Here is a 26,103-nt window from a genome sequence, read left to right on the forward strand (position 1 = left end):
TTCCAAATAATTCCCATTGTATTTTCTCTTAATCTTCCCTTTCTTTGTTTTTTTCTGCAGAATCTGGCTTGTAGATGCCTCCGACTCACTCGTATTATCTTCATTAACGGTAACGTTAACCTCTTTTCTCTTCAGAGAACCTGATGCTAGCCACCGATCCATGTTTGTGGTGTTGCACGCGCACACATAACCATGGGTAACCAGTGGTGAAATTAAGTGTTGTCCATAATTAACAATAACAAATATCTGCGTTTTAACACTACGTTTATATATGTACTTATTTTTACAGTTTGCCTATGAGGTGTTCCGCGAAAATCCTTGATAATAAAAAGTGGATTTTGTTTTTTTTTCCTTTTTTCGCGGACCACCGTTTGAGAACCGCTGAGAGCACATGTGTTTAAAAAGCAGGAAATAAAAAAAGGAACTCACCTTGTGATAAACCCGCAAGAGAAAAAGCATTTGAGCTCCATACTGTTTCAGAAATAATCCTTGATGTGGTTTAGAACAGGATGGCATTTTATCCCAGCAGAATTTAACTTTATCTCCGGTAGAATACTGATCAGGCATTAGCTCCGCCTCCTCTTTTTTTTTTTTTAAGCTAAGGACCCAAAATCCGCGTTTCTCTAACAGGGCTGCAAAAGAGGGGTATGAGCAGTATGAGGCATGGCTACAATTGGGTGAACTGTTTGGTATTTTAAGCAAAAAACTTCACAGACATGTTTTGTATAGGTATGGCCCTACAATATATGTTTCCAATATAGCATAATAGGTCCACTTTAAATTGAAAAGTGAACAATAGTAATAGTAATTTGCATGTCAGATAAATTAATTGGATTATAAACTACAAATCCATATTAAAAGTTACAATACAAATGGAAAATATTCTCGTAATGTACAAGTGCCTTATAAACTTACTTACGGTTCTTTAAAGGGGACCTATCATGCTAAATGCACTTTTTCATGTATTTTATAATTAAACATGTGTCCCCTCTGTGTAAAGAGATTCTGAAAGTTTCAGGAAAAAATATTCGCTCACTTTTTGTCCTGATCCATTTATATAAAAACCTTTCTGAAAAATAAGCTGATTAGATTTTGGCCACTTTATGATGTCTTAACAATTTTTTGGCTTGTGTAACCATTAGCCAATAACCAACCAAGGTAACTGCCGCCAACCTTATCACCTGAATCTCCTCCTAGAGCACCATTATGTTCTTTTTAACCAAATATCTCGCAGAGGGGCGTTGGGAGTGGCCCCTTATTTTCATCTAAAGTAACAGACAGAGAATCAGCACTTTTGAAACAGGGCTGAAAGAGAGGGGATTATGGGATGCTACAATGGGTGATCTGCTTGTTATTTCGAGCCAAACACTTCAGAGACATGTTTTGTATATATCTGAGACGGTGGGACTTATAATATATTGATGAAAAACAGTATAATAGGGGACCTTTAATGTCAATAGGTACATCCAGAGCCGTATAATAGCTCTATATGGCGCTGGGTACATCCCACCACTGGTTTGCTAACAGCTCCAGCAGCCCTGTACAGTGTGGGCCGGTGGCGGCCCCGGTGGCCGGTGTCGGTACTGAAGCTCCAGCAGGACTCTCGCTGCGTCGAGTCAGTCCGCCGAAGCTCTGCCGACTGGAGGGATGTGACCCCGGAACAGGACGCCCTCCTACAACAACACACCATTCAAACAGAGCAGAGAAGAAAGAAAAGCTGGACCAGGAGGGGTAAGCTCATTTTTCTTCAGGAGGCGCACATTGTCAGGGTTTTTGTGAATCGATACTTGTGTTTGATTCCAGGCGTCCACACTCCTGGAGCTCAGCGGCACCTGGATGGGGTTTCACAGGAACTTCATTCAGGCTTTTGTCTCGGGCATGCTAGCGAGCTAGCTTCGTTGTTTAGCATGGGCTGCTTTTCCAAAGGTAGCGCGGGTAGTAGTGGGGACTAAATGTAATGATTGTCAGGTTAAAACGAAGGCAACTCTTGAAGCCGTTTAGAAAATCGTCCATACATGTTTTTACACGACGGATATTGATTAAAATTAATGTCGAAAATGCACCGAAGGCTTGCTGCTCGCTAGCATGAGCGCTGCTACAGTTTGAATAGTCTGCGTCCCGCAACATGATAACAAGATCCGTTCACAGTCACAATGTGTTTCCATAGCTTAAAATTAGAAAGACAAACCTTATTTTGTTACAGTTTGCCGTTCAATTTTGTTTCCTTTGTGTTTCTTTTTCAGTCAGAGTTTGACTTTGAAAAAACTCTAAAAACTCTAAATTCTCAGCTAACGCGAGTGTAACATTATGCAGACTACTGAGAGCGTTATAGTTTGGTTCACTTGCAGACGATATTGTGATGTTAAATGTATCTGAAATGCTCATGATGCACGCCTACATGTAGGGTTAAATACAAATTACAGGGCCATTTGTCCCACTCACTAGTAAACACCTACCAGTCAGCCAAGGAAATGCTTAGACAACATTTAAATGCTGCTCCAGCCACAACAGTTTATGTAGAATGCGGTCACTTTGCTTAAAATGTTCATGTTCAAGTTTTCTATTCCCATAACTCCTTCACTGGGTTTCTATTTTTGGATCATGCCACCCATGGATGCATTGTGCCATGCTGCCTTTTACAGTCTCTGCTTTCCCCCACATGTCAGATAGCTGACAACCCTTTGAGTGGTGAAGCTGGCACCCTGCCTGCTGCAGGGCATTGATGAGAGCTATAGTCAGTGGGTATCAGGGCTGGGCCACAGGCGAGCGCTCTGAATTCTCCAGGCAGCTAGCAGAGTTGGTCATGGACCACAGTATGTCAGGACTGCCTTAGTTTGCACATTCCCCTAACTGGGTGGATTTTGCAGAGAGATTAGGACCTCGCTTCCTCACAGTCAGGGCAGGTGCTCTTCAGCGGCTGCTCCATCCCCAGGGGGAGCTCATCAGCTGCTGGCGAGCAGAGTTTAGGAGGGAGGGCTCGTTCATCTCACAACCTTGTGCTCTGCGTTTGGCAGCACACACTTGTCAGCATTAACTCAGCCCACGTAGTGGCCTGACACAATGATACTAAAGCTACTTGGATCCATTCGTAGTTTACACACACACAGTCCAAATGAAAGGGTCCTTCTGGAGGACCACCAAGTCTTTATGACTGTTAAACAGAATTTAACTTAAGGCATAGTGATCTTTTCTCTTCTTTGTTTTGTGCGCACGGTATCATGCACATTTGCAATGCGTTGTATTGTTCCAAGCATATGGATCCGATAGCTTTTAGAATTGTATTCCCTGCCTTGATGTTGGCGCTTCTAAAATATCGTGAAAAAGTTTGCAAGATCAGATTGCCTCAATCTTGTAAAATATAAATGCTGAAAACTGTTCATACATGTTCCTAATGGAACTGTAGTAGTATTAACAATGTATGAGTTGTTAAGTGTATCCTAGTAGGAGCTTAATAATGGGGTAGATTAATAATGTGTCTATAAAAGGTCTCCCTGTGACATAAGGTATACATTTGTCAAATGTCATGCCTTGTCTAGTGAAACTCACTCTCTGTAGATCCTAGTATCAACGTAATGTAGAAATAGCCCAAGGACAGTTAAGCACTCCCAGAAACCCAGCTATGAACTAAGTCAGTACAGTTGAGCAGGATTGTTTGAGTTCATGCCTCACGTGGTGACAACAAGACATGACCTACTTATCAATCATGTTTTCACAATCCAGTTCATCACCATTGTCCCCAAATACTGTAGCCATTGTTATGGCACTGTACATGTGAGGAGATGGCTTCACACAAAGGCAGCATGCAGACATCCAGCAAGTCCAGGCCTGAGCCTTTCTGGTTTATGATGTCTGGCTCACGCTGTTTCAGGACCCCGAGCTGCCCGACCCAGAGTGTGTCGCTCTGTGACTGCACGGCTGCCGGTCAAACGCTTTTCATTATGTCCTCCTGCAGACTTGGCTGGGAAGAAGCAGTGTCATAGGACTGACTTACCATTAAAAAATGTTCATGTGCTGAAACATTTAGTCAATGAATCAACTGAAATAAAATGTCAACAATTTAGATTTGGAAATCATGTATTACTAGCTTCTAAATAGGGCTGCAACTATTTCAGTATAGAATAATCCGACAACTAATTTCTACATTAATCGATTGGTTTATTAAATGTGAAGAAAAATAATAAAAATGTTCATACCTGAAAGTCTAAAAACACCCTTTTATGCCATTTTGAGATAAATGAAATGACTGTAAATCAATTATCTCAATTGTTGGCAGTATTTCTCTGACTTATAGTTGACTATGATTGCAGCTCTACTTATAAAATGTACGTATTTAGTTTTTTTTCTTTTCTTTTGAAAACAATGTAAATGTAGTATCTTTACATTCTGGAACGTTGGTTTGAAGAAAAAAAGAGAATTTAAAACGAGAAATTGTTCTTACGTTGAAGGCCAATTTTTTCTATACTATTAAACACTGAGACAGTATAGTTAATGTCACAAGATAAACATTTAAATTGATGTAAATGTGGCTAACGTTACAGTATTGAATTAGAACAGTCTACTAATTTCAATATGAACTCTAGTTGTTTTATTAGGTTGTGTGCCATCAGTAAAAGATAGCATGTGTGTGTGTGTGAGTACCTGCAGCTGCTCTGCTGAACCAGGCCAGGTTGTTGGCATCTCAGCTGGCAGCTCCAGCAGCCGACTGAGGTTTCTCACACATTTGCTTGTGGTTGGAGCAGCTCATGATTAAATTCTTCTTTTTTTCCTTCCTGGTTTCTTGTATCTGTAGAGGCTATTGACCTCTCAGGGTCTTATAGAGTTCAGACTTATAGCTGCAAACTAAACCCAGTTTGTCCGTCAACTCCGAGGTTTGTTTCTGTTTTTTCTGCTTGCTGGATTAATTTGATTTCCTGAACAATCAGACATTGTGCATCATGTGCACAGCCGATCTCAGAGCCAACAACAAGCTGGACAAGTGGACCGGGCCATGTGTGACTGGGCCTGTGCACTTTGGCAGCCCCTGCCCTTCATGACCCTTAGCAAATGTGAGGCCCTATCACATTGCATACTGTAATCTCTGGCAGCAGATCCCCGCTGCACTGTGTGGCCCGGTCACAGTGTTGAAATGTTGTGAGAAGCCTTCTCCATGTTTGTGTTTCTCAGAGACACTAATGGACACTGATACACAAGCGTGCATAAGAAATCTGGCATGCAGAGAACAGGCGTGTCTCTATTTTTTATAGGGGCATTGCTGAACATGCCATGCATTGGCTGTATAAGGTGTTGTAGTAAACACTAAAGTTCAGGGATGCAAGCTTGTCACCTTTCGGCGAAATTCGCCGTTTTGAATCCAAAATAGGTAGTTTGTGTGATTCATGTAGATCTGCAATAAAAATATTTATGGGGGGGGGTCTGGGACCCGGAGTAATCTGCGGCCGCGAGCTGTTATGTGCCATCATGACGCACATGGTGTTATTTTTGTATATATTATAATGAAGCGCGAGCTGTGTGCTCGAGTCTTCCTGTCTGTCGGCTGAACTCTGCTGCTCCGGCATGAGGGTCTAACTTCAGCAGCTACATTACCTACGGTGCGTTCGTTAATAGTAACTGTGCGGTCCGGAGTCACTGTGGCACAGACTGGACCGCTGGTGAACAGCTGTTAGAACGGGCCTTTCAGGTGTTCAGAGCAGAGCTCCCTGTCGGAGCGGCAGAGCGTGATGTGAACTGAAACGTTTTTCTGTCGCAATATTATTTAAAGTGGACCTATCATGCTATATTATAATAATATAGTGTAGGACCATACCTATATAAGGCATATTTATACTTTTTTTCCCCTTCAAAATACCAAACAGATCATGCATTTTAGCCATGCCTCATTTCGCTCAATTTGCACTTTTTTACCCCTGTTTTTGCAAGGACTGATTCTGTGAGAACAGCACCACCTACAGGCCTGGCATATGTACTACAGTGTCTCCAGCGCTTTCGAATGGCAATGGCCGTGGCGGTCTCCTCCTGATTGGTGGAGTTGGCCCAATAGCCGTAGCGCCACTGTCCTGACGTCAGGACAGTGTTCAAATCTGGATCAGTTTTTATCAGATCCGTTGCAGCCCCTTTTTTAGAGATTTGGGTATGGAGGAAAATAGAGAGGGTTGTGTTTTCTGACACTTGGTGAGTTCCCTGGAACACCGGGGACACATATTCATGTATAAAAGACGCACAAAAGTGCATTTTGCATGATAGGTCCCCTTTAAGGAATCGTTGAGCTAGCTAACTAGCATACATTGTCACTATCTGCTAACGTTAGCTTTAGTTTTAGTTTTCTAATAGTTTTTTCATAGGCTATAAACAGAGGTGGCATAAGTATAGATCTTGTACTAGATTAAAAGTAGAAGGGGCGATGGTGGCGAAGTCGATAGGGACTTGGCTTGGCAACTGGAAGGTCACCAGTTCGAGTCCCGGCAAGACCAAGTGCTACCGAGGTGTCCCTGAGCAAGGCATCTACTTTTTCTCACAGAAAAATATATAACTTGCTACATCTCTCAGCCAGCCAAACTACTACTCAAGCAGCATGTGTTATGCCATCATCTACAAATGTGCATTCAGGAAAGCAAGTTTCCGTAAAGGCGAGTGAATTTATGGCAGGCAGTGAACCATTGATAAAAAGAACGGCTCTCATTAGGGCTCGATCAGCATTAACGAAAGCCTTTGATTACGTCTAGAATATTAGCTGTCTGGGGCTGGCTGAGCATCCCTCGAGGGATTAGTGTTGAGCCAGCCCACCTCGAGAACCCAACATCAGACACTCACCAAGGACTCTGAGTAACCCTATTGTGGTCCTTACAATTATTACAAGACACAAAACAGCATGTACATCAGAATAATGCAGGAATGACCCACGTCGGCTAAATGTTTCAAGGTTTCTTTTCAGAACATTATGAGATTTGTCTCTCTTTTTTTATTATCACCCCAGCATCCCAATCAAATCAATAATTTTATAGCAGAAATTACTTACTGGATTTGTCAGATTTTACAGCTTTCGTCTAAACTGACGAGTAGTCATCTAGATCAGTGGTTCTCAAACTTTTTTCAATAATGTACCCCCTTTGAAAAAATAATTCAGCCAAGTACCCCCTGATCAGCGCAAAAAACAATTTGTTAAGGAAAAAATGCCTATATAAAGAGGTACAGTGCTGCACCATCAGTGTCTGATTTATTAAAACAACCTTGTAACTGAGAAACACTTAAATGCTACATTTCAAATGTTTACAATCCATCACTAAATTCATGGCAAACCAATTTTAACATCATGCAATAACGCTAAGACGACATTAGTTGCATTGAACTGATCTTTTTAATAAGTTGTACTTTCAATTTAGTGAGAAACATGGGCTTGTGCTTCACTGAGGATTTTTGTCATTCTGACAGGGAGGCAAACTGCAGTTATTACACTTTGCGTTTTGAAATATGTGTAACTCTGTTAATATAAAACCCACTCTGCTCAAACTTCGTTACTTTTCCTAAAATTGGTATATTTATTTATTTATTTATTTATTTTGGGGCGTGGGGAATGAAGAGAGAAAAAAATATGAGCATTTTATGAGCATGGGATTTTGACCCCTCATATAAACATATGCATAATGCTGCGCTATACTTTGCGGCCACAAGCCGTTGCCATGCAACATTTATTGTTTAGGTGTCCTTTGATAAGCAGGCAGTCATATAATTAACTTGAACTATCTAGATCTGATAGATTTGGACATAAACGCGAGTGAAGTATAACCGGATGCGAGAGAGAGATCAGAGATCAGATCAGCTGCTGCTGACGGAGAACACGCAGCTCTGCATGATCACAGCTCCGCCGCTGTGACGGACCGTTGAGTGGAGCAAAATTAAATACACTAAGAGTTAGACCTAACACACTTAGCTGGTTTATCTACTCTGGAACTAGCTAAACTAGTTATAAATACATTTATTCTTTACTGTCGGGTCACTTATTACAGGTTCAGCGAGCTGCACGAGACTGACGGGCTGTCAGGAGAGGGAGAGGAAAAGAGAGCACCCCGTTTATTTTCCCCATTTTATTATCCAGAATTACTGTAAACCTTTGAATAAAGTAGTTAATCTACTATTAGTAGTTTGTTTAAATGCATTACTTATGTTTTTTTTTTTCATTAACATGAAATAAATCTCACGTACCCCCTGCAGTACTCCAACGTACCCCTAGGGGTCCGCGTACCCCCATTTGAGAACCACTGATCTAGATGGTAGTATGAAGTAGCAAATACAAAGTTTAGACATCTATAAATAGTTTGTCTTCCCAGAACAGGTCTATCAAAATGCAGAAATATCACAGCATATTATGGAAATATTTAACTGTTTTATGACAATCGTAATCTTTTGGACAGAGCAAGCAATTTCAACCTCACCGTAAGATCTGGGATCTCTGTATAAAAACGTGTTACATTTTTTTATACCTGAAGCGATTCAGGCATAATATTGATCATTCACATTGTCAAATATTTCAAGATACATGCCTCTGATAATACAGCCTGCCAATGAAAACATTTGTATATGATTTTTGGCTTTGAAATCACATTGAGCTGGACTCTCTCAACCCAGTGTGTTTCAAATGTTGTAATCCAGCAGTGATACGCAGGAAGCCATTGTTTAGAAGTTAAGTCTCTGGCAGTGAGGTATAGTACGGCAGGCAGCCGAGTACCATCTGGTGCATTGTTGGAATTATAAACATGGTTGGAAAGCTAGTTTGTTCAGAAGGATTGCACGGATGAAGCTGCCCATTACATAATCATATGCAGTGTTTCCCCTAGGTTTACTGCTTTGGGGGGGGGGGGGGGGACATTGGGATATATATATTTTAAATCCTCTGGAGCAGAGAGAGGAGCTGTGGATTATTGTTATTGATTAATGCATCAGTGTTTCTCAGGGTCAAAAACACTAAACTCACAACTTAAAATGAAAGCGTTTAGTTTATTTAATAAAAGAGCACATGTTCAATGTGAAAAGTGACAGTAGATATAGATTAGTTGCAATTTGGTGCTATATATATATATATATATATATATATATTTAAAAAATTTGAATCTTTTTTTGATTTTTTTTTTTTAAACACCTTGAATTTCAGGGGGGGCGCGGGGCTCCGTTGGCGGGGCTCCGTTGGCGGGGCGCAGCGCCCCTCCAAGACAATGGTAGGGGAAACACTGATATGCACAATGTTAATCACTGTTGTGTACATGTTGTCCAGTTCACTGAGTACCAGAGCTGTAATGATTCCAGGTCTGTGGCTACTCTGCTGCCCAAAATAGTCATCTACATGTTTCTGCTACTTCCAGCCTGAAGAGGAACATGTGAAATACACAACAGAATAGGAACTGTCTAATTTTCCTGTCTTCTTTTTTAAAAGTGTCAAACATGTCAAAACAATAGAAGAACATCTCTGATAACCCGAACCCGCTTTTACATTTCCACGTTTTCCTACCTCCTGCTGAGATTCTCCCTATGGAATTTCACACACTACGTTTGTTCTTTTTATAGCAGATATTGCTTTGAAAGTTGGAGAAGATGAGATGCTTATTTCAGGCTGGTAAAAATACAAATTGTATCTCTCAAATCAGTCGGCATCCCGGGTAGAGATGATACTAAATATGGCCAGTTTTCAAACTTCAAACGGAAACATCAGAGGTTCATAAATGCCTCAGTCATGAAAGCAGAAGGCCTATTTATACAGATGATGAATGTGGAATATATTGTGGAGTGTATCAGCCTTTGCAGAAGTCAAGTCTCAAAATAAGCCTTAATGTTGAGGATGTTTGTTGTATTATCCTTGACGTTTAAAAAATCTCCAAGACAAGATGACGCCTTTTGGCTGTTACAGTTTTCTCTGCAGACCCTCTCTGCTGTTTATCCCCTCGTACGCAGTGACCGTTTTACTCCCAGCCTGATTCAGATGCATGTCGACTCTCGCTGGTGCTCCTGTGTTTATATCATGCTTCATTCTACATCGTCTCACTGGTAGGTGTCTCTGGCTTGAGTCATAATTCTTCCATGCAAGGAGCTGGGAGTCGGATCAAACGTGTCACTGCCTCCCCCTTCACCTTGGCCACCAACATCCTCCCTGGGGGTGTAGCTAGTAACTGACACCAGCACACTCTCTCCATCTTTTCATGTCTGTCTTGCTTTGAGACTGCAGTGGCTCTCTAATTGAACTAGGCCCGCAACGCTCAGGTGGAAGTGAATAACTAATGTGTTCATCTTCCTCCTCTTCTGTGTCTTATGCTCACTGTGTGGGACAGAGAACCGACCAAAAACAAAAGTGTAATTTGCTGTCGATAAACATCCACCATAGGTTGCTGTCATTATAAGGACTATAGCCAGATATGGTCTCCAGCTGCTCTGATCTGGGTGAATCCACACGCTCACAGTGTCACCCGAACGCCTGCCAATGGCCAACGGTGCCCCATTCCTCCTTCTCCCCCCTCTGGGCTCTGGGAAGTGGGGACGGCGAGCCAGCTCCTCAATTAAATATAACCCCACATCAAACGGCCTGTCAACATGCATTAGAGGTCCTTTGTATAGATAAGAGGCCAAAATAAATTACCAGAACTATCATAGTCTCTGCGGCTCCCATAGGCTTTTTATGAAGGATTTAAAGGGGAGAACAAATCCTGACTTGCATACTGATATTCTCTCCATTAAATACATTTTTTCAGACCAGATTCATCCCGTAAAAGATGTATTTCCCACCATTTTCAATTAGCATAATTAGGCTGCATTTTAAATCGCGCTGTACGTCTCGTCTTGTTGGTGCGTTATAACGGAGATCTAATGCGACAACAGTCGACCTTGATGTGTGTGTGCTTTCACAGCGGAACCTATCCCTTTTCTGTCATCCTCATTAGCTTTGGCAGCTCCTTTTATCGCCTTCTTCTCCCTCCCCCTTGCCTATATTTTGCATCTCTGCAGACTGACAGAGAAAATAGGTCATTAGTTAGACAGAGAATATGAGATGGAAGGAGCAGGCAGGGGCGAGATCTGTGAGAAAACTGCTATGAAATATTGATGACAGCCATTCACGCTGTGAAGGGCCAAACTGCACTGAGACAAGGCCTCTGTATATATCACCACTGTTTGGATGTTACAAATTAGGAAGTTATCACATAGACTTTAGTTTGTATTATTTAACCTTATAAATCTGAAAAAGATATGTGAGAATTATGTTTGGTAATTTAAATGCAGTCAGTATTATATGTCTTATAATAGTAATACATCCATGATTGTTAAAGCTAGAGCCTTAACCTCATGCCTAAATACTGCCATGGATTATATGAATTATACAATGGTTTATCAATACTCTGTGTGAAATGCATTTGTCAGGGTTGCATTTAGTAGTAACTCATATTGTATTATAACCAAACTAAAGAATACAAACACAAAAGTGTAATCACTTTTTATTTATCTGTTTTCAAGTCTGCTTTATTTATGTCTGTATAGGCCGTTGTTGTGAGTGTGGACGGTCGGAGCATATACTGCGTTAGCTTAGCCAATCTCCATTTAGAAAACACGCATTTTAAAAGGTTTTTCGCCTGCCGTCTGTCTGCAGACTTGTCAAAGCATTAATTCATGGTTTTTACTAACCGGTATCAGTATGTTGTTACTTCGGCATCATTTTGAAACGTGTATTACAATTAAATCACGGTCAAATATATTCATCTTGTTGTAGTTGTAGCCCCCTTAGCCAGCGATTCTCTCTCTCTAGTTTAGCATACTCAGCCCGACTCAGCCTGGTTGTTGGCCCGGAAAGAACCTCGATTTTATGGGGCCAGAAAAACTGTGAAATAGTACCCGCTAGCCGGTACTACGCCAAGTGGAAACGCAACCAAAAACGGGCCGGGCACGGCACGCTTAAAGCGAGCTCCGCGCTGTATTGGAAATGGTCAGTTTAAGGCCCGTCCGGTAGTGCACCTCAAACAACTCAAACAAAGTATTTCTAACTTCTAACACCTTGAGTGTTTGCGTAGCTTGGATTTTTCGCAGCTCTTGTGTAACGTGGTTTCTTTTTGTGTCCAGAGCTACAGGAGCAGGGGGGATGAACCGCGAGGAGGCCCCGGGGAAGTCTCCTGAAGACATGTACGTCCAACAGAAAGTGCGGGTCCTGCTCATGCTAAAGAAAATGGGATCAAATGTAAGTGCAGTCTTGCCTAACACAAACTTTGGTTGTGCAACATTTTGGACATTTACAGATTAAAGAAATAAAAAAATAAAAAAAAGTGCTGTCTATTGTCCAGCTTATGCACATCAGTGGTTGTCTCTTAAACAGCCATCAAGACAAATAATTATCAAAACCAATAGAAACATTATTTCCTAACAGAATCATTATTATTGTAAGTCTGTATCTATTAATTAGATTTGTCTACAGTAAAGTCTCCTTTCCATGCCAACTCACAATTGTTTTCAAAGAGGCACAACTTCCAGGGACTGAAAGACTGACTTACATTAGCATGAGAAAAACATTAATTTGCTGTCCATTAAGATAACATTTTGTGTGGTTTTATAACTGGAAATGTAAATTGTTTTCTCTTCAGCTGACGCCCAGTGAAGAGGCATTTCTCCGGAATTACGCAGGTGTGGTCCACAGTCAGATGAGTCAGCTACCACAGCACAACATAGACCAGGGTAAGACCTCGGCACACACACTTTATAGTTAGTGTAGTTTGAATGTTTCATATCTATACAACAATTGTTTTTGTCCTTAAAAGGATTGAAGGCCTTTAAAAATAACATTTACCTCAGCTCACACGCCACCTCCACATGTCATAACAGTGTTACTTTGCTCAGACGTCAAGAAGCAAAAATCCCTTCACATGCATCTCTCCTCTTGAGTCTTTAACCCCAACAGGCGTAACGGATTGAGGCTGACTCACTCGCTTTGAGATTACTCACGCAGCAAACACTGAGAAAGACTGGAACAGTGACTCAGCATCAGTGCAGCGCTGCTTCTCCCAAACGGCTCAGAAGGGATATGATAAAGCAAATCACTGTTCGTACTGTGTGTTATAAGACTTGTTTACCCAGTGGTGATCATCCGTTTCAATCCACCAGAGAGCACTGTTGAGCTGTCTTTATCTCATCTACAGATTTACATTTGTCTTACCACAAGAGGGCGATAGATGAAAACAGTGTGTGTGGAGGCACTGCAGTTACCTGAGAAGATGGCAGCAAATTGTTTCATATGTTCTATAACTAGCCTTATAAGGGGCTTTCCAGGCTCAGCCCAAACACTGCCTTCAGATAGGAGCCCTGCGGTCCTCCTGTGGACACCCTGTGGGGCCCGGGCCTTACTTTGTCTCTCATCATATTGGTCTCTCCGGGGAGCTTTGAGTCAGGAAAATTGCCTGCGACATTGGCCCGTGTCCTTTCCCTCCTAGGAAACAATCCGAGTTGTTTGTATTGATACATTTGTGATTACCTGTGTTGAAGAAGGTTTGGGGATTATGGTAAAACAGGGTATTAAGAAGTCACAGTGACTTTGTCTTGTTGTCCTTCACCGGTCCTTTAATCATCTTTGCTTGAACCTGCAGGGTATTAAACTGCATTGTCACGTTTTGGTAAAATCAGCCCCAATATATGAGGTGCATCAGAACAATGTTAATGTGGATCATTGCATCTTTGGCAATAGTGTATATTGCATTATTACAATGTGTTTCTTCATTTAGCAGCAGTACATTACATCAGATGGGAAGGATGGTGCTTGAAAGGTGCAGCACCAAAAACGGGTGATCTTAAGTGATTCATTTATGAAGGATGTTTCCTGTCTGTTCTAACCACCGTAGACTGGATTTCAGTTTGTGCTGCATGCCCTCGGTCTCTGCCTTTGTGCCCTTTAGTAGATACAGGACTCCATGTCTCTGTACAGTCAATACTGCTAAGAAGGGCCTCATTAATAATGGACGAATACGACTGGTGAAAGGTGCTCCGAGTATGCATTATACATCACAAAAATAGTCACATTTAGTGTAATTTGGCAGACTGCCACATCCTCAGTGTGCCAATAAATTATTTGTGGTCTGCGTCTTTTCTGAAGTACCGTGATTAGGCATCATGGAGATAGCTGAGAGTTAATCACTTTTAAATATCCAACGCTGAAGGACAGCAGTTTGTAGGTGTAGAGGCTAAGCCAACGCTTTAAGCCTCTGAGGATCCGCTATGTTGGCGTAATTGACGCACACAAAGTATCAGCACATTGGGGATCCTTTTTGAGGTTGTTTGAGTAGGGAATCACACACTGTTTGATCTCATTTAGATTTGGTAATAGGGGGGGAAATGGATGAAAGGGAACATTTTATTGCCTAGCAACTTGCACAGTCATTGCCTCTTAAAATGTATTTTCACAGAAGCACAGCCTTCCAACAAAGTGTAATATAACAAAGCAAGAATTGATTTGATTCATCTTGAAGTATCATCAATTCTGTAATTATTATAATACAGTTTAGGGAAAAGATATACACATTGTTTGAATTTCAATGTTTGAGTTGTACTTGGCATAGTGGAGGGATCTCAGGTTGTTCTCTCTGTGGTTCACTCTGTTCTCACTTCATTATAACGGCGGTAGACCTTTCCCCCGTCCCTCTGTATGCAGCAGCAGTACTGTCTGTCCTGGTTGACCGTCACACAGCAGCAGACGCACTCCCTCTGTGACTAGCCAGCACATTTCCAGGCAGAGGTTGTTTTTCTATGTCTCGTCTTTTATCATTGTTGAATCTGCTCACAGCAGTTTCACCTTTAGACTTCGTACCGGCTAGAGCAGCTTCAATTTATTTTACTTTTTCTGTATTGGTTAGCTTGAACAATACTTCAATTGTGAGAGACTCTTCATAATCTCCCACTTGGCTGTGAGTTAAAAGGTTTTCTGAAAAATGTCTAGTTTGAGCTGTAGAAATCAGTGGTGGGGAAAAAATTCGATACTGAGATGCATCATGTTTCTTTATGTAGAAAAATCTATAATTGGAGAATGTAAAACCCAATTCTGTAAATTATGATCGCCACTCACTGTTAGATTGGGCAGTCTGTCTATTTATGATGAATAATTAAAGTACATTTGTCTGTTTATTTTATAAATAAATATTACATGTTAAGCTTTAAAAGTAACAAGTAGTCTCATGGTGAGAAAAATAAATGAATCATGTATAGAAATCAAAATGAAGATTTTATGTGTCTAATCAAATGACCTCTGAAACGTATCTAACCATAAGGTGCCTAGAGATTTCCACTTCCAGTAGAAATGAAATCCACATTGCTTTTTCACTTCCTCTGCTTCACAGTCTCAAGATAAAAATAGCGTAATATTGGTTTGGTCAAAAAAAGCACACTGTTTTCTTTTGTTGCTGCTCAGCCTGCTGATGACTCACCCCTTTCAGCTTGTCTGATTATACCTTTTAGTCTGCTACTCTATAGGGTTTATAGTAACTTTCATCCACCTTCACACAATACGAGTCGTGTGACTGCTGTTAAATTGAAAAAGCATTCAGGCTATCAGCACAGGAGCCACCATTAGCGGTGTAATGCTCCAGGCAAAGAGGTTTTCTAGCCACAGTATCTAGCGATGTGAAACCAAAGCTAGTTTAAAGAAGCATGGTGCTCCAATACCAGCGTCCTCAGGGGGTCTCATATAGAGCTATAGTGTCACGTGTCAGACATGGCTTTGTCGATCGAATGGAGGCATCATGCTTAGAGGGCGCTGGAGGCAGGACATGGAGAAGCACTCGGTTATTGATTACTCTTAGTCAATGCTGGGCTGCATTAAAGACATAAATAGAAGTGCCGGTGTGAGAGCAGCAGACCAAAGGTAATGTGGGTTACATCCTTGCTGTTGTCAGCTTTAGATTATTCTGATAAGAAAACAAATGTGTAGGGGATGCAGTGTAATCATGAGGTTTTGTCATTCTTCCTCACAGCCATTGATCGGACTGATTGGAAAAGAGTCTCTCCTTCAGACTCTGCTCAGCTGTCAAATATTATTCTGCCTCCTTCTTGGAAAAACAAGAGAAAAACCAACTCTTTGTCTGCCACTCGTATTTCTTTTAAGTCTGTGGGTCATGTAATTTGCATTTCAGATAGCTTTTAATTGCCTGATTAGCATACATGCAAATACATTATTTTGTTTTTGCAATTTAATCAGGCCAAAGAGGAATTCTCAGCCAAAGGCTCTGGAGCTTTTTTCTTATTCAGCTTTTTAGCTGAAGTACCTTGATGTAGCTTAATTCTGGCAGTGATTAGGACGGTGGGCGAGCTTGCATGCTATGTATAAACGCTGTTATTGTGATTGGAAATGAAGTGAGAACTCATTAAATGAGGCATGGGTTTTTTCGGGGCTCTGTGTAAATTGCTCCAGTTTTGGTTATACTAAACTCTGTGTTGCATAGAGCGTTGACTGCATAATACGAGATGCACAGAAGTTTGTCTTTTATCAGCTTTGGTTCTTCCCCCTTTATCTCTCTTATCCCATGCTTTTTATGGCCGAACAACATGTGTCACTTTGAACAATACAGTTTGTCACAGCTAAACGTGTCTGATTGACAAGGAAAGTTTACTCCTCCCCCCAGAAGCATGTCTCAGGGCCTCAACAAAAGGGATAGAGGAGGATAGGGTTTCCATAGCAACCTCTGTTGTCCTGGGAAAGCTGAGGTCCCTTGATGCCTTTGGTGTTGCTGCAACGTGCTGCGACGTGCTGCATCGGTAGATTGGAGCAGGTGTCATTGGGAGGCAAGCTGGAGTGCTAATTACACAGAGAGAGTGTGATGTACCAATCTCTCTCTGTCCCTCTCTTTTCTTACACAAACATGAACTGTCAATTCACCATCTTGTTTAGATTTCTCTGTATTACACTCCTTGTATAACGCAATCCTTTAACCCACCTTTTCAAGTGGGAGCCATGTGACAACGCCTTTTATGTGGCAACTCGGCCAGAGTGCTATTGATACTTCATGTATCCTGTTTGTCACTGAAGCATGAATCACAGCCAGATTTATGAAGTGTCACGACTACCTGACTCAAATGCTGAAAGATTCTGATTATGAGTATTGGGATCTGCTCGCTAAAAAAAACACCTGCGGAAGATGATTGACTTTCCTGATGTGGCCCATAAAATGTGGAATTGACTAAATCTATCTTTTACGGCTCCATTTAAAAGAGATAATGTCTCTGAGAATTGTTTGCTGCTGATTGAAACACATCTCAGAGCTTGTTAAATCTCTGTAATATCACAGTTTGAAGTGAAGAACACAAATCTGACATCACTGGAAAACTTCATCAATCATTTGCAAAACCATCAATATACCATCAAAAATAATAACCAAGCAGCAGTTAGAAAAGTAGAAGTCTGATCTTGCATGTCCCTCTGATACTCATGTGAAACTCAAATCAATTATAAAAGAGGTAGAAGGTGATAGCCAAATGCTAAATAATATAAAATGTATGGTGAGTTAGAAAGAGAGAGATAATTGAAGGGCTTTATACTTGAGTAATTAACTCGAAGTGTCTTTATGTGACAGATGATGTGTTAAATTACACCCTCTGTGTGTTTGTTGATTTAAACATGTTAAGCTGGTGGGTGGGGGGGCGTTTTGTGTCTTGATCCTCTGAGCAGACCCTCCACATATCGTGACCTGAAATGATGTCTCAGCTCTGACTAATGCCTCAGTGCTTCATCCCTGCACACTGGAGTCATCATATGGCTGCTGCTCTATTATTCAGACTGCAGCACGAAGCCTTTACCTTCAGACAAACTCCCTCTGGGTTCATTTCACAGCTTCTTTACCCACGGAGGCTTCAGTGGGACTTGTGTGTTTTTAGTTCATTTCAGCCTACCTATTCAACCAGATATTGATATAGTCTCTCAGTGTAAAGGAAGACTTTGTTTGTGATGAATATAAGGATTTTGTTCTGGCTGCTTATAGTGGGCTGAGGATGCAACTAATGATGATTTTAAATACATCTCAGTTGCTTTTATTTATTTAGGAAAATTCTGCGAACAGTGTTTCCTCTGCATCCATTTAGCAGTGGGGCACCACGACGACAGCAAAGAATTAACAACATTGTCATTTAGCCCTATTGCTATTTATAGCTACATGCAGATGCTTTAGAAGTTATGATTATATAATATTTCAATATATATTTTACATTTAAACTTACATTTTAAACATAACCCAAACATCAGCAGATATGAGACGCAACTATAAAATGATTGCCCAAAGAACCACAGCTTCATGATTTTTCCCAACCAACGGAACAAACCTGAAGATAATCTTTTCAGACATTTGCACGTGATCAATGACAACTGATACTCCAATTTTCCTTTAAAGATAATTGCCAAATAACTAGAAAAGTATAATATATCTACATTTGAGATATTGGCTTAATGACCATCTCCTCTGTTTATTAATTTATTTGAAACAACAACTTTTCAAATATATCAAAAATAGTTCTGCTTTAACCCATTTCCCTGGAAAGACCATTAGAAGGGGCTTTTCTTCCTCTCAAAGCATTAATGGAGTACAAATCGGATGACATGCCCGTTGTTGCTGTTATTTATGTAATCCTCGGCTGGGTGAGGAGGGGATCAGTGCACATGGGAGGGAGGGGCCGGACACAGAGCTGCATCCTAAGTAAGTAAAAGAGTAAGAGCTGTTTGCTCATTGGCAGCAGCGTCCACTGATGCAGTCTGATTTCTATCTGTCGCTAGGCAACAGCTTTGAGGGACCTAACGTCCCCATCACTGTGTGTGTGTGTGTGTGTGTGTGTGTGTGTGTGTGTGTGTGTGTGTGTGTGTGTGTGTGTGTGTGTGTGTGTGTGTGTGTGTGTGTGTGTGTGTGTGTGTGTGTGTGTGTGTGTGTGTGTGTGTGTGTGTGTGTGTGTGTGTGTGTGTGTGTGTGTGTGTGTGTGTGTGTGTGTGTGTGTGTGTGTGTGTGTGTGTGTGTGTGTGTGGTGTGTGTGTGTGTGTGTGTGTGTGTGTGTGTGTGTGGTGTGTGTGTGTGTGTGTGTGTGTGTGTGTGTGTGTGTGTGTGTGTGTGTGTGTGTGTGTGTGTGTGTGTGTGTGTGTGTGTGTGTGTGTGTGTGTGTGTGTGTGTGTGTGTGTGTGTGTGTGTGTGTGTGTGTGTTGGATGCTGTCATTAGGCTCGTGTTGCACACTGTCCTGGCTCTGAACTGCCCGTTACACAATGTCCCTCCTTCACACAACCGCACAATGATTCAGACTGGCATTTATTGTGATAAATGTGTCTTATTGCAAGTCCCTGCGCCAAACCATCCTGTGAGTAGTGCTTTTCTGCACTAGCTCCATCTCCCCACTGTGCCATTACATAATTGTCTCATGTTTGAACATCTTTATCCCCCCCTGCTGTGTCAAAGCAGAGATTTTTGTTTTTACTGAGTACCAACAGCATGTGTATGCCAGTATTATTTTCATCAATCTCTCTAGTTTCGTCTCCTGCTTCTTCTCTGCCATAACCTAATTTCGGTTGGCCAATGAGCTTTCAAGAGGAACTTGAGAGTTCATATTAAAAGGCTCCCTCCCCCAAAAGTCTGGATCTCACCAAGTCGATCTGAATTCAGCAAAGAAAGATGCTAATTATCTTTCCCGTAGAGATAGCCGAATGAAACACACAATTCAGTCTGGATGGTCTGTGCTGTCTGATGAGGAGGGTCCGCCCTTTGTGCCAAATACATGTGGAAGCTCACAGTCCCTCCCTGGCCTACTTTTCTCTCCACAATAATTAAATCTAACAAGTACTCAAAGGCTGTGGCGAGGAGGTTTTTTTATAGCCGACGTGTACGAGGTGCTGTGTGAAATCTGCAACCGTCTGCCGAGGTGTTGAACTCGGTGTTAATGATATTTATACGATCTTAGCCTCACATGTCTTAATGCATGCTTCCTGTAGGCTATGGCACATAGTTGTCATTTACTCCCCTCGTCTTTAAGAGACAGGTTTTAATTAAAGACTGAGGAGACTAGAGGCGTTTGGTCTCCCAATCAATTTATTTCCATTACCAAGAAGCAAATGCATTTTCACCAGGCGGCCGAGCATGACAGTGCACGAGGGATTTTAATACTTTCCCACTTCAAGCGATTTCAGCTCTCTATTTTCAGAAGGACTGACTTTTCAAAGTGAAGTACTTGCCAAAAAATCGGGCCTATATGAGAGAAGAGTTGGACATAATGGGTCACTGAAAAAGTATCGTTTATTTAATGGTATTTACTCAAACAGAATTGGAAATGTATATTAGCTTTTCAGGGAGAAGCAGAGGATGAATCTCAGTCGGCAACAGACCAATGAGTGATTCCTTGTTAAACAACAGCCTGCAACTACAGCTTTGTCATCATTAACTTGGTGAAAGGGAAAGAGGAACATAAGGAGAAACAAGAAATCAAACCCTTTGTGCTGTGGATCCTTTCAGTGTCTCTACTGTTGGCCCAGAGATTATTTTTCCCCAGCTCAGTGAGGTTAATATCATCAGCTGGAATCTAGTATTGTTTACAGACGGACAATCTTGTGCTTATGGCCTGAGCTGCCACAGCAGAGGAGATTGAATGGCATTGAAGCCTCAGATCTGAGTGTTATCATGGCAGCACAGGATGCTGCTGTCAGCAGGTCACTGGATGTGTTACAGTTTCTCCCGGCAGGGCACTGGAAGGGCAGGTGGCAGCTTTCCACTACAGGTGAACATGGCACTAGATACAATTACAGGCCTGCACCAAAAGGATTTTCCCAGCGCTTTATGCACCTGCGGATTTATAGTCACAACTGACAGGATTTACAGGATACTGACAGGATCCTATGACCTGAAGAAAACTCAGATAGCTTCACACTGAAGAATCCAGAATAAAATGTATTGTCATTTGCACAATACAGCGTGGTTTTGTCAAGGAAAATCTTAATTCCCAGGCTCCACCTACTGTGTGACACACAATATATACATAACAATAGTGCGAGAAGGAATAGAAATAAATGTAAGGGATACAATGGTGCAAGTAAAATTCAGAGTAGCTAGACTATATACATGTCAAACATAAAAACAGAATGTGAAATTAAATATTGTACAAAAATACTCCAACCAACCAGGATTGAGATTTTGTTTTTGTTCGTAGCAGTTGCCACACGTTCCCAGAAAGAACACAGTGAGCCGAAAAATAAAATCTGAGCCCAGTTTATTGCTTTGGACACATTTGAGCTCCTTTTGCCAGATTATTATGGATATCTGAACGCAGATCTTTTTGTGCCTTTTTCTGTTTATATAAGTCTTTGGTTCACTCGCCAGTCTCAGACAGAAACGGGAGCGGGGGGACCCTGAGCTTCAGAAGCCTGAGCACAATGCATTTTGGTACATGTAGGCACTGCAGCTAGGCTCTGTGAACAGGAAAATTCAGTTTTTATGGACATTTATTCTTCCATTGAAACTGATTCAACATCCATATAAAATGTGGCATTTCTTTTATTTCCCTTGACAGTACTCAATTCTAACATCAACATTATATTACACTGTTCTTGGTTTTCAATCTTGCCTATTTTTATGCTTTTGTTGCATTGTTTTACGTTGTAGAATAGCAGGTTGTGTTAATATCTCTGTCTGTGTAATTGAAATCCCAAACAGTGTATTTATTTGCACGACATGCCTGACATTCTGCTCTTGGTTTTCAGGTGCAGAGGACGTGGTCATGGCGTTCTCGCGGCAGGAGGCGGAGGATCGGCGACAGTGACACTGGGCCCCTCAATCTCCCTCCACTGCACCCCCTCTCCACCCGTCCCCCCCCCCCGCACGTGATCCACACAGCAACCCAAACTCCACAAACGCGACACTGATGAGCTCAGGAGAGGAGGGGGCCCAGGAGAGACAGGAGAGGAGGGGATGAGACTCCAGGAGGTGGCTGCCTCGCTCTCTCCCCCCCAGCCTCTTCACCCCCCCCCCCCCACTTGAGCTGGCCCACCATGACCTGAGAGTCACTATGTGCTCAAGCCTCGGCACCAAGGCAGTCAGTGAAATCACTCGCAGGCCGTGTGGATGAATATCAAATGTAGTTTTTTCTTTTTTTTTCCCTATGGGTGGCTTGGTTTTCTTTTTGTATTATTTTGTCTGTGTTGAGACATTAGGCAGTGTTACGTGGTATATCTGCTGCGGTCACTGGAGCAAAGTGACCGGCAGCAGCTGATTGAAGCAAAGAGAAATATAGTTTGGGTCAAGCAGCGAGTGTGATGGTCGATCGTGTTAGGGGAGACATTTTTTATTATATCTGCTTACCCTAATGGGGCTGACATTTTTTTGATTTAGCTGATGTGTCATTAAGGCTTTTGTATTGTCACACAAGGGGCCTCATTTATAACATTTGAGGTGTATAGAAAAAGGCCTGAAATATGGCAACGCCATCTCCCACGCAGCTGTTCTAGATACTCTGGAACATTTCTGAGACTTCAATGCTGAAGACAAAGTAGCCAAATAAAGTTTAATGTATTAATAACTCTTCTCAGAAAATTAATGTTTCTTTTATATATAGTCCTGCCTAGCCTGTGAGAAAGGTCAGGCGGCAGCCGTAAGCATTCTGGGAACAAAACCCCTTTTGTTAACGTATTTCTAGGGCGGGTCCTAACACAGGATGCAGCACCTGAGCAGCAAAACATTAACATGCAGACAGAAAGAGGGAAATGCTGAGTGAAAAAGGAGGACAATGACAGGCCAATTACAGGCTTATGCCCACAATCTACACCCGATTGGTCCAGCTGTTTTACATTAAATCCTGTCCACCCTTTTACGGCAGGACGTTTGAAAACGTAGAACCCAGACACATTTACAGTGCAGTGAGCCCTGGTTACCTCTGGCTTTTTGTTTAGTACCATGCATAAACAACGTGTTTTTTTTATTTAAGAAATTGCCTTTCTAATCCTGTGGCGCTCACTGCTGTTGTGATTTGCTAACCGTCTCTTACAGGTCAACTAAGAAATGACCACAAAGCGTTACGTCTTACTGAATCAACATCTGTGACGTTTAACAAACATCCCTCTCTGTGTATTTGCAGTCTGACCTTTTTTGTTCACTTACAAATATTCGAATGACACACTGATTGATGTGTGTGTTAACACTCACAGCAGGCCTGCCATTAATCCTTCATGTTTAATTATGGGAGTGAGCAGGTAGGGTGCCGAGGCTAGGGACTGGGATTGATGGGTGAAAGGAGATTTTAGAAAGCACACGATTTTCTTCTCAACAAATCTACACAGCAGTTTTATAAACGAGGCCCCTCTTGTTCTTCTGCTGCTTTGTTTTGAACCATAGGCTGTTGAAAGTGCAACAACCCTTTCTCTTGTGGAAAGCGTAACAATTAAAGACACTAGGAAACATAATCTCATGAAACACAGGTGTACACATTTTCCCCAACACTGGTTTGCAGTTGTTCCGGCATGTAAAATCTTTTTTTGTTGTACAAATAGATGGGAAAATACAATAATTGTGCCAATTGTCATTTTTGGTGTTTTTTTATCTGTAAAATGACATTAACATAATGATCTAAGAAGAATTGATAATAGACAAGCTGTAGTTGTAATTTATTGTTTACTGAATTGACTTCCTCGAACACATCATTAAAGAGAGAACCAGTAGATAGTTTAATTTCATCAGCGGTGGCTCTTTGTTCACACTAAAATCACACAAACTCTAATTTTTAACTACCTGTTACTAAAACCATGTGAAGCCAAACGTAAGAGCTGTGTGCTATTTCTCACTGTTATTTGCAAAAAATACATTTTGATATCTAGCGCAGAGATTTTATGTTTGGTTCAATGGATAAAAGAAAACTTTTTAACCATGTTTTTATTCCTTCAGTGATTTCAAAAAGTATCTTCTCTGTGTTAATTCAACTGGAAAAGCTCAAAGGAATATATGTTAACAACCAACATGTTTTTCTAGTGACATGCTCAATATTTAATGTGTTTTAAATACAGTTTGTTAACTTGTATAACTTAAAAAATAATTGTAACGTAATGTTTTAAAGCCAAGCATGTCTGCCTCGTGATTTACAATGTTCATTCAGCCGAAGACTTTTGAAGCCTCGGCACATTGACCATTGTTTGTACATTCTTGACGTTTGTGGAAGCTACTATCACTTTTAAAATGTTTCAGAAAAAAAATTATAATTTTTTTTATGGGTCAAGTGTTATCCATTATTTGTTGTTGGCAATAACTTCTATTTGAATGTCTTCAGCAATCATTGTTCATGTAATCAGCCAACAGATCTATCACGCTGTCCGCCTATGACTAAGACATTTGTCTTTTTATGTTTACTTAAAAAAAAAAAAAAACATTCTTTATTTGTCTATGCATTGTTTTTTCTCTCTTTTAAAGGTGTCTTACTGTACATTTTACCTATCGGGTTGTTCTACAGCCTGTAGTCAAGTTGTGGATGAATGTATGTGTGTGTGAATGTGTCATCATTCAATTTGCTACCGGTTTTTGATTTTCAGCATGCGGTTGCGTTTGACTAGGATCGATGTATCTTTTTACTGTGATGACCTTGCCTAATTGTCCTATTTTTTGTGTTGCTTTTTATATTTTATTTTCCTCTCAGTCGACATTGATTAGTTGGTTTTGTTTTTGTATGGCTGCTGACCATGTCTTGACTTAATGCTTCCAAATCCTATACCAACTGAACCATTAAAGATATTTTAAACAGTGCAAAGTTACCTTTCCTTCTTTTCTCCTCAATTAAGTTGAACGTCACACATGCAAGCTCCAAGATTAGAGAAGTATCTTTGCATACATGGCTGCTTGTCTACAGATAAGGCCTCGTGCTCGCCATAATATGGGTAAAACCATGACTTCTTTGTTCTCCTCTTATCAACCGTATATGTACAGGAGGAAAATTATACTTTTGTTTGATAAGTGAAAAATGCAGTTTGTAAACAAAGACTGTTGATACAAAATCTGAAATCTTCAAATCAAAGTCCAAGGGGGCCAAAGATGACAAAACAATGTACTAACGGTCTACTAACCCTCCGGGGCTTTCAAACATAACTTGGTTTTCATTTAACTGTCAAAGTTCAAACTTTTCCCATAATGGGCAGAAGCCTGCGAGCTAGTTCAGGCCGTCAACTCGAGCACCAATGATACATTTACATGTGACGCTCCTCTTCCCTCTTACAACCAACCAAACCAAAACATCTAATCATCACTCAATGTTGTATGTAAATCTGTGGAGTGATGAGGCCCAAGCCTAGACGCCAAACTCAAACTATATGCTGCTTCTAAAAATCATATCAAAGAACATTCTTTATCTGAGTGACCCACAGTGACAATGTCATGTACTTTTTTGTACATATATGTTTGTTTTCATGCACACCACCTTACATTCTTGGCCTTTCAGCTGCACAAAGACTGACAAAAATCTTTTATCACCTGTTAGCCTGTTCCACCATTCTTCGTTTTCCGAGGCTAGGAAGGGTTCTTGCCTCGCTTCTGAAGGACCTGACTCGGAAGACATGTCCTACCAAGGAAGCGTCCTCGACATTGAGAAACACCCTCTGTGTTTCTCCTGTGCTAATGATGAACATCTGTTCACTGTTCCCAGGCCTTCTTTCACAGATGCAAGAAAATCCTGCGATTTAGAGGGAGAAAGCTCTGGGAATAACACGCCAGCTGTCGGCACATTTCTCAATATTCATGCACCAATTTACAGTCAATTTATGTCTTTACTGACATTAAAACCTATTTTTCTCACGAGAACAAATTCCTGCTGAGAATCTGAACTCCAACCCTTGGTTTTGGATCCTGGAATGATGACTATGTATCAAAGCCTGTTTTATATAGTCGTTTGAATTTAAGGTGAAATTGTCTTCCTTGTCACAAAACATAGGTCTTTCTACGCCTGCTGACGTTTCACATTATAATTAGGTTTTAAACCTATACCTCTCTAAGACATAGAGAGACCCAATGGTGTCCATCCGTCATTTCATTGTCCTCTGCTGGCTGAAATGTGGACTAAGTGCAGTGTGTGAGAGACATTAGCTCTCTCTCTCTCTCTCTCTCTCTCTCTCTCTCTCTCTCTCTCTC

The 26,103-nt window shown here is 41.2% G+C and overlaps 1 protein-coding gene across 1 annotated transcript; it reads left to right on the forward strand.

Moving 5' to 3' along the window:
- Nucleotides 1-1,536: 1,536 nt before the first annotated feature.
- ctnnbip1 (catenin, beta interacting protein 1) lies at nucleotides 1,537-24,729 on the forward strand. The gene is made up of 4 exons (XM_034145068.1): nucleotides 1,537-1,731; nucleotides 12,085-12,199; nucleotides 12,600-12,690; nucleotides 21,708-24,729. Exons 2-4 carry the CDS (start codon nucleotides 12,104-12,106, stop codon nucleotides 21,764-21,766), a joined length of 246 nt encoding a protein of 81 aa, XP_034000959.1. The 5' UTR covers nucleotides 1,537-1,731; nucleotides 12,085-12,103; the 3' UTR covers nucleotides 21,767-24,729.
- The last annotated feature ends 1,374 nt before the right edge of the window (nucleotides 24,730-26,103 follow it).

The sequence above is a fragment of the Trematomus bernacchii genome, unplaced genomic scaffold, assembly GCF_902827165.1.
Source record: "Trematomus bernacchii unplaced genomic scaffold, fTreBer1.1, whole genome shotgun sequence".
Taxonomy (NCBI): Eukaryota; Metazoa; Chordata; class Actinopteri; order Perciformes; family Nototheniidae; genus Trematomus; species Trematomus bernacchii.

Coding starts and splice junctions, on each gene's coding strand:
- ctnnbip1 (XM_034145068.1), top strand. CDS start 12,104: ATGAACCGCGAGGAGGCCCCGGGGAAGTCTCCTGAAGACATGTACGTC. Junction 12,200..12,599: donor TAAAGAAAATGGGATCAAAT/GTAAGTGCAGTC, acceptor TTTTCTCTTCAG/CTGACGCCCAGTGAAGAGGC. Junction 12,691..21,707: donor ACAGCACAACATAGACCAGG/GTAAGACCTCGG, acceptor CTTGGTTTTCAG/GTGCAGAGGACGTGGTCATG.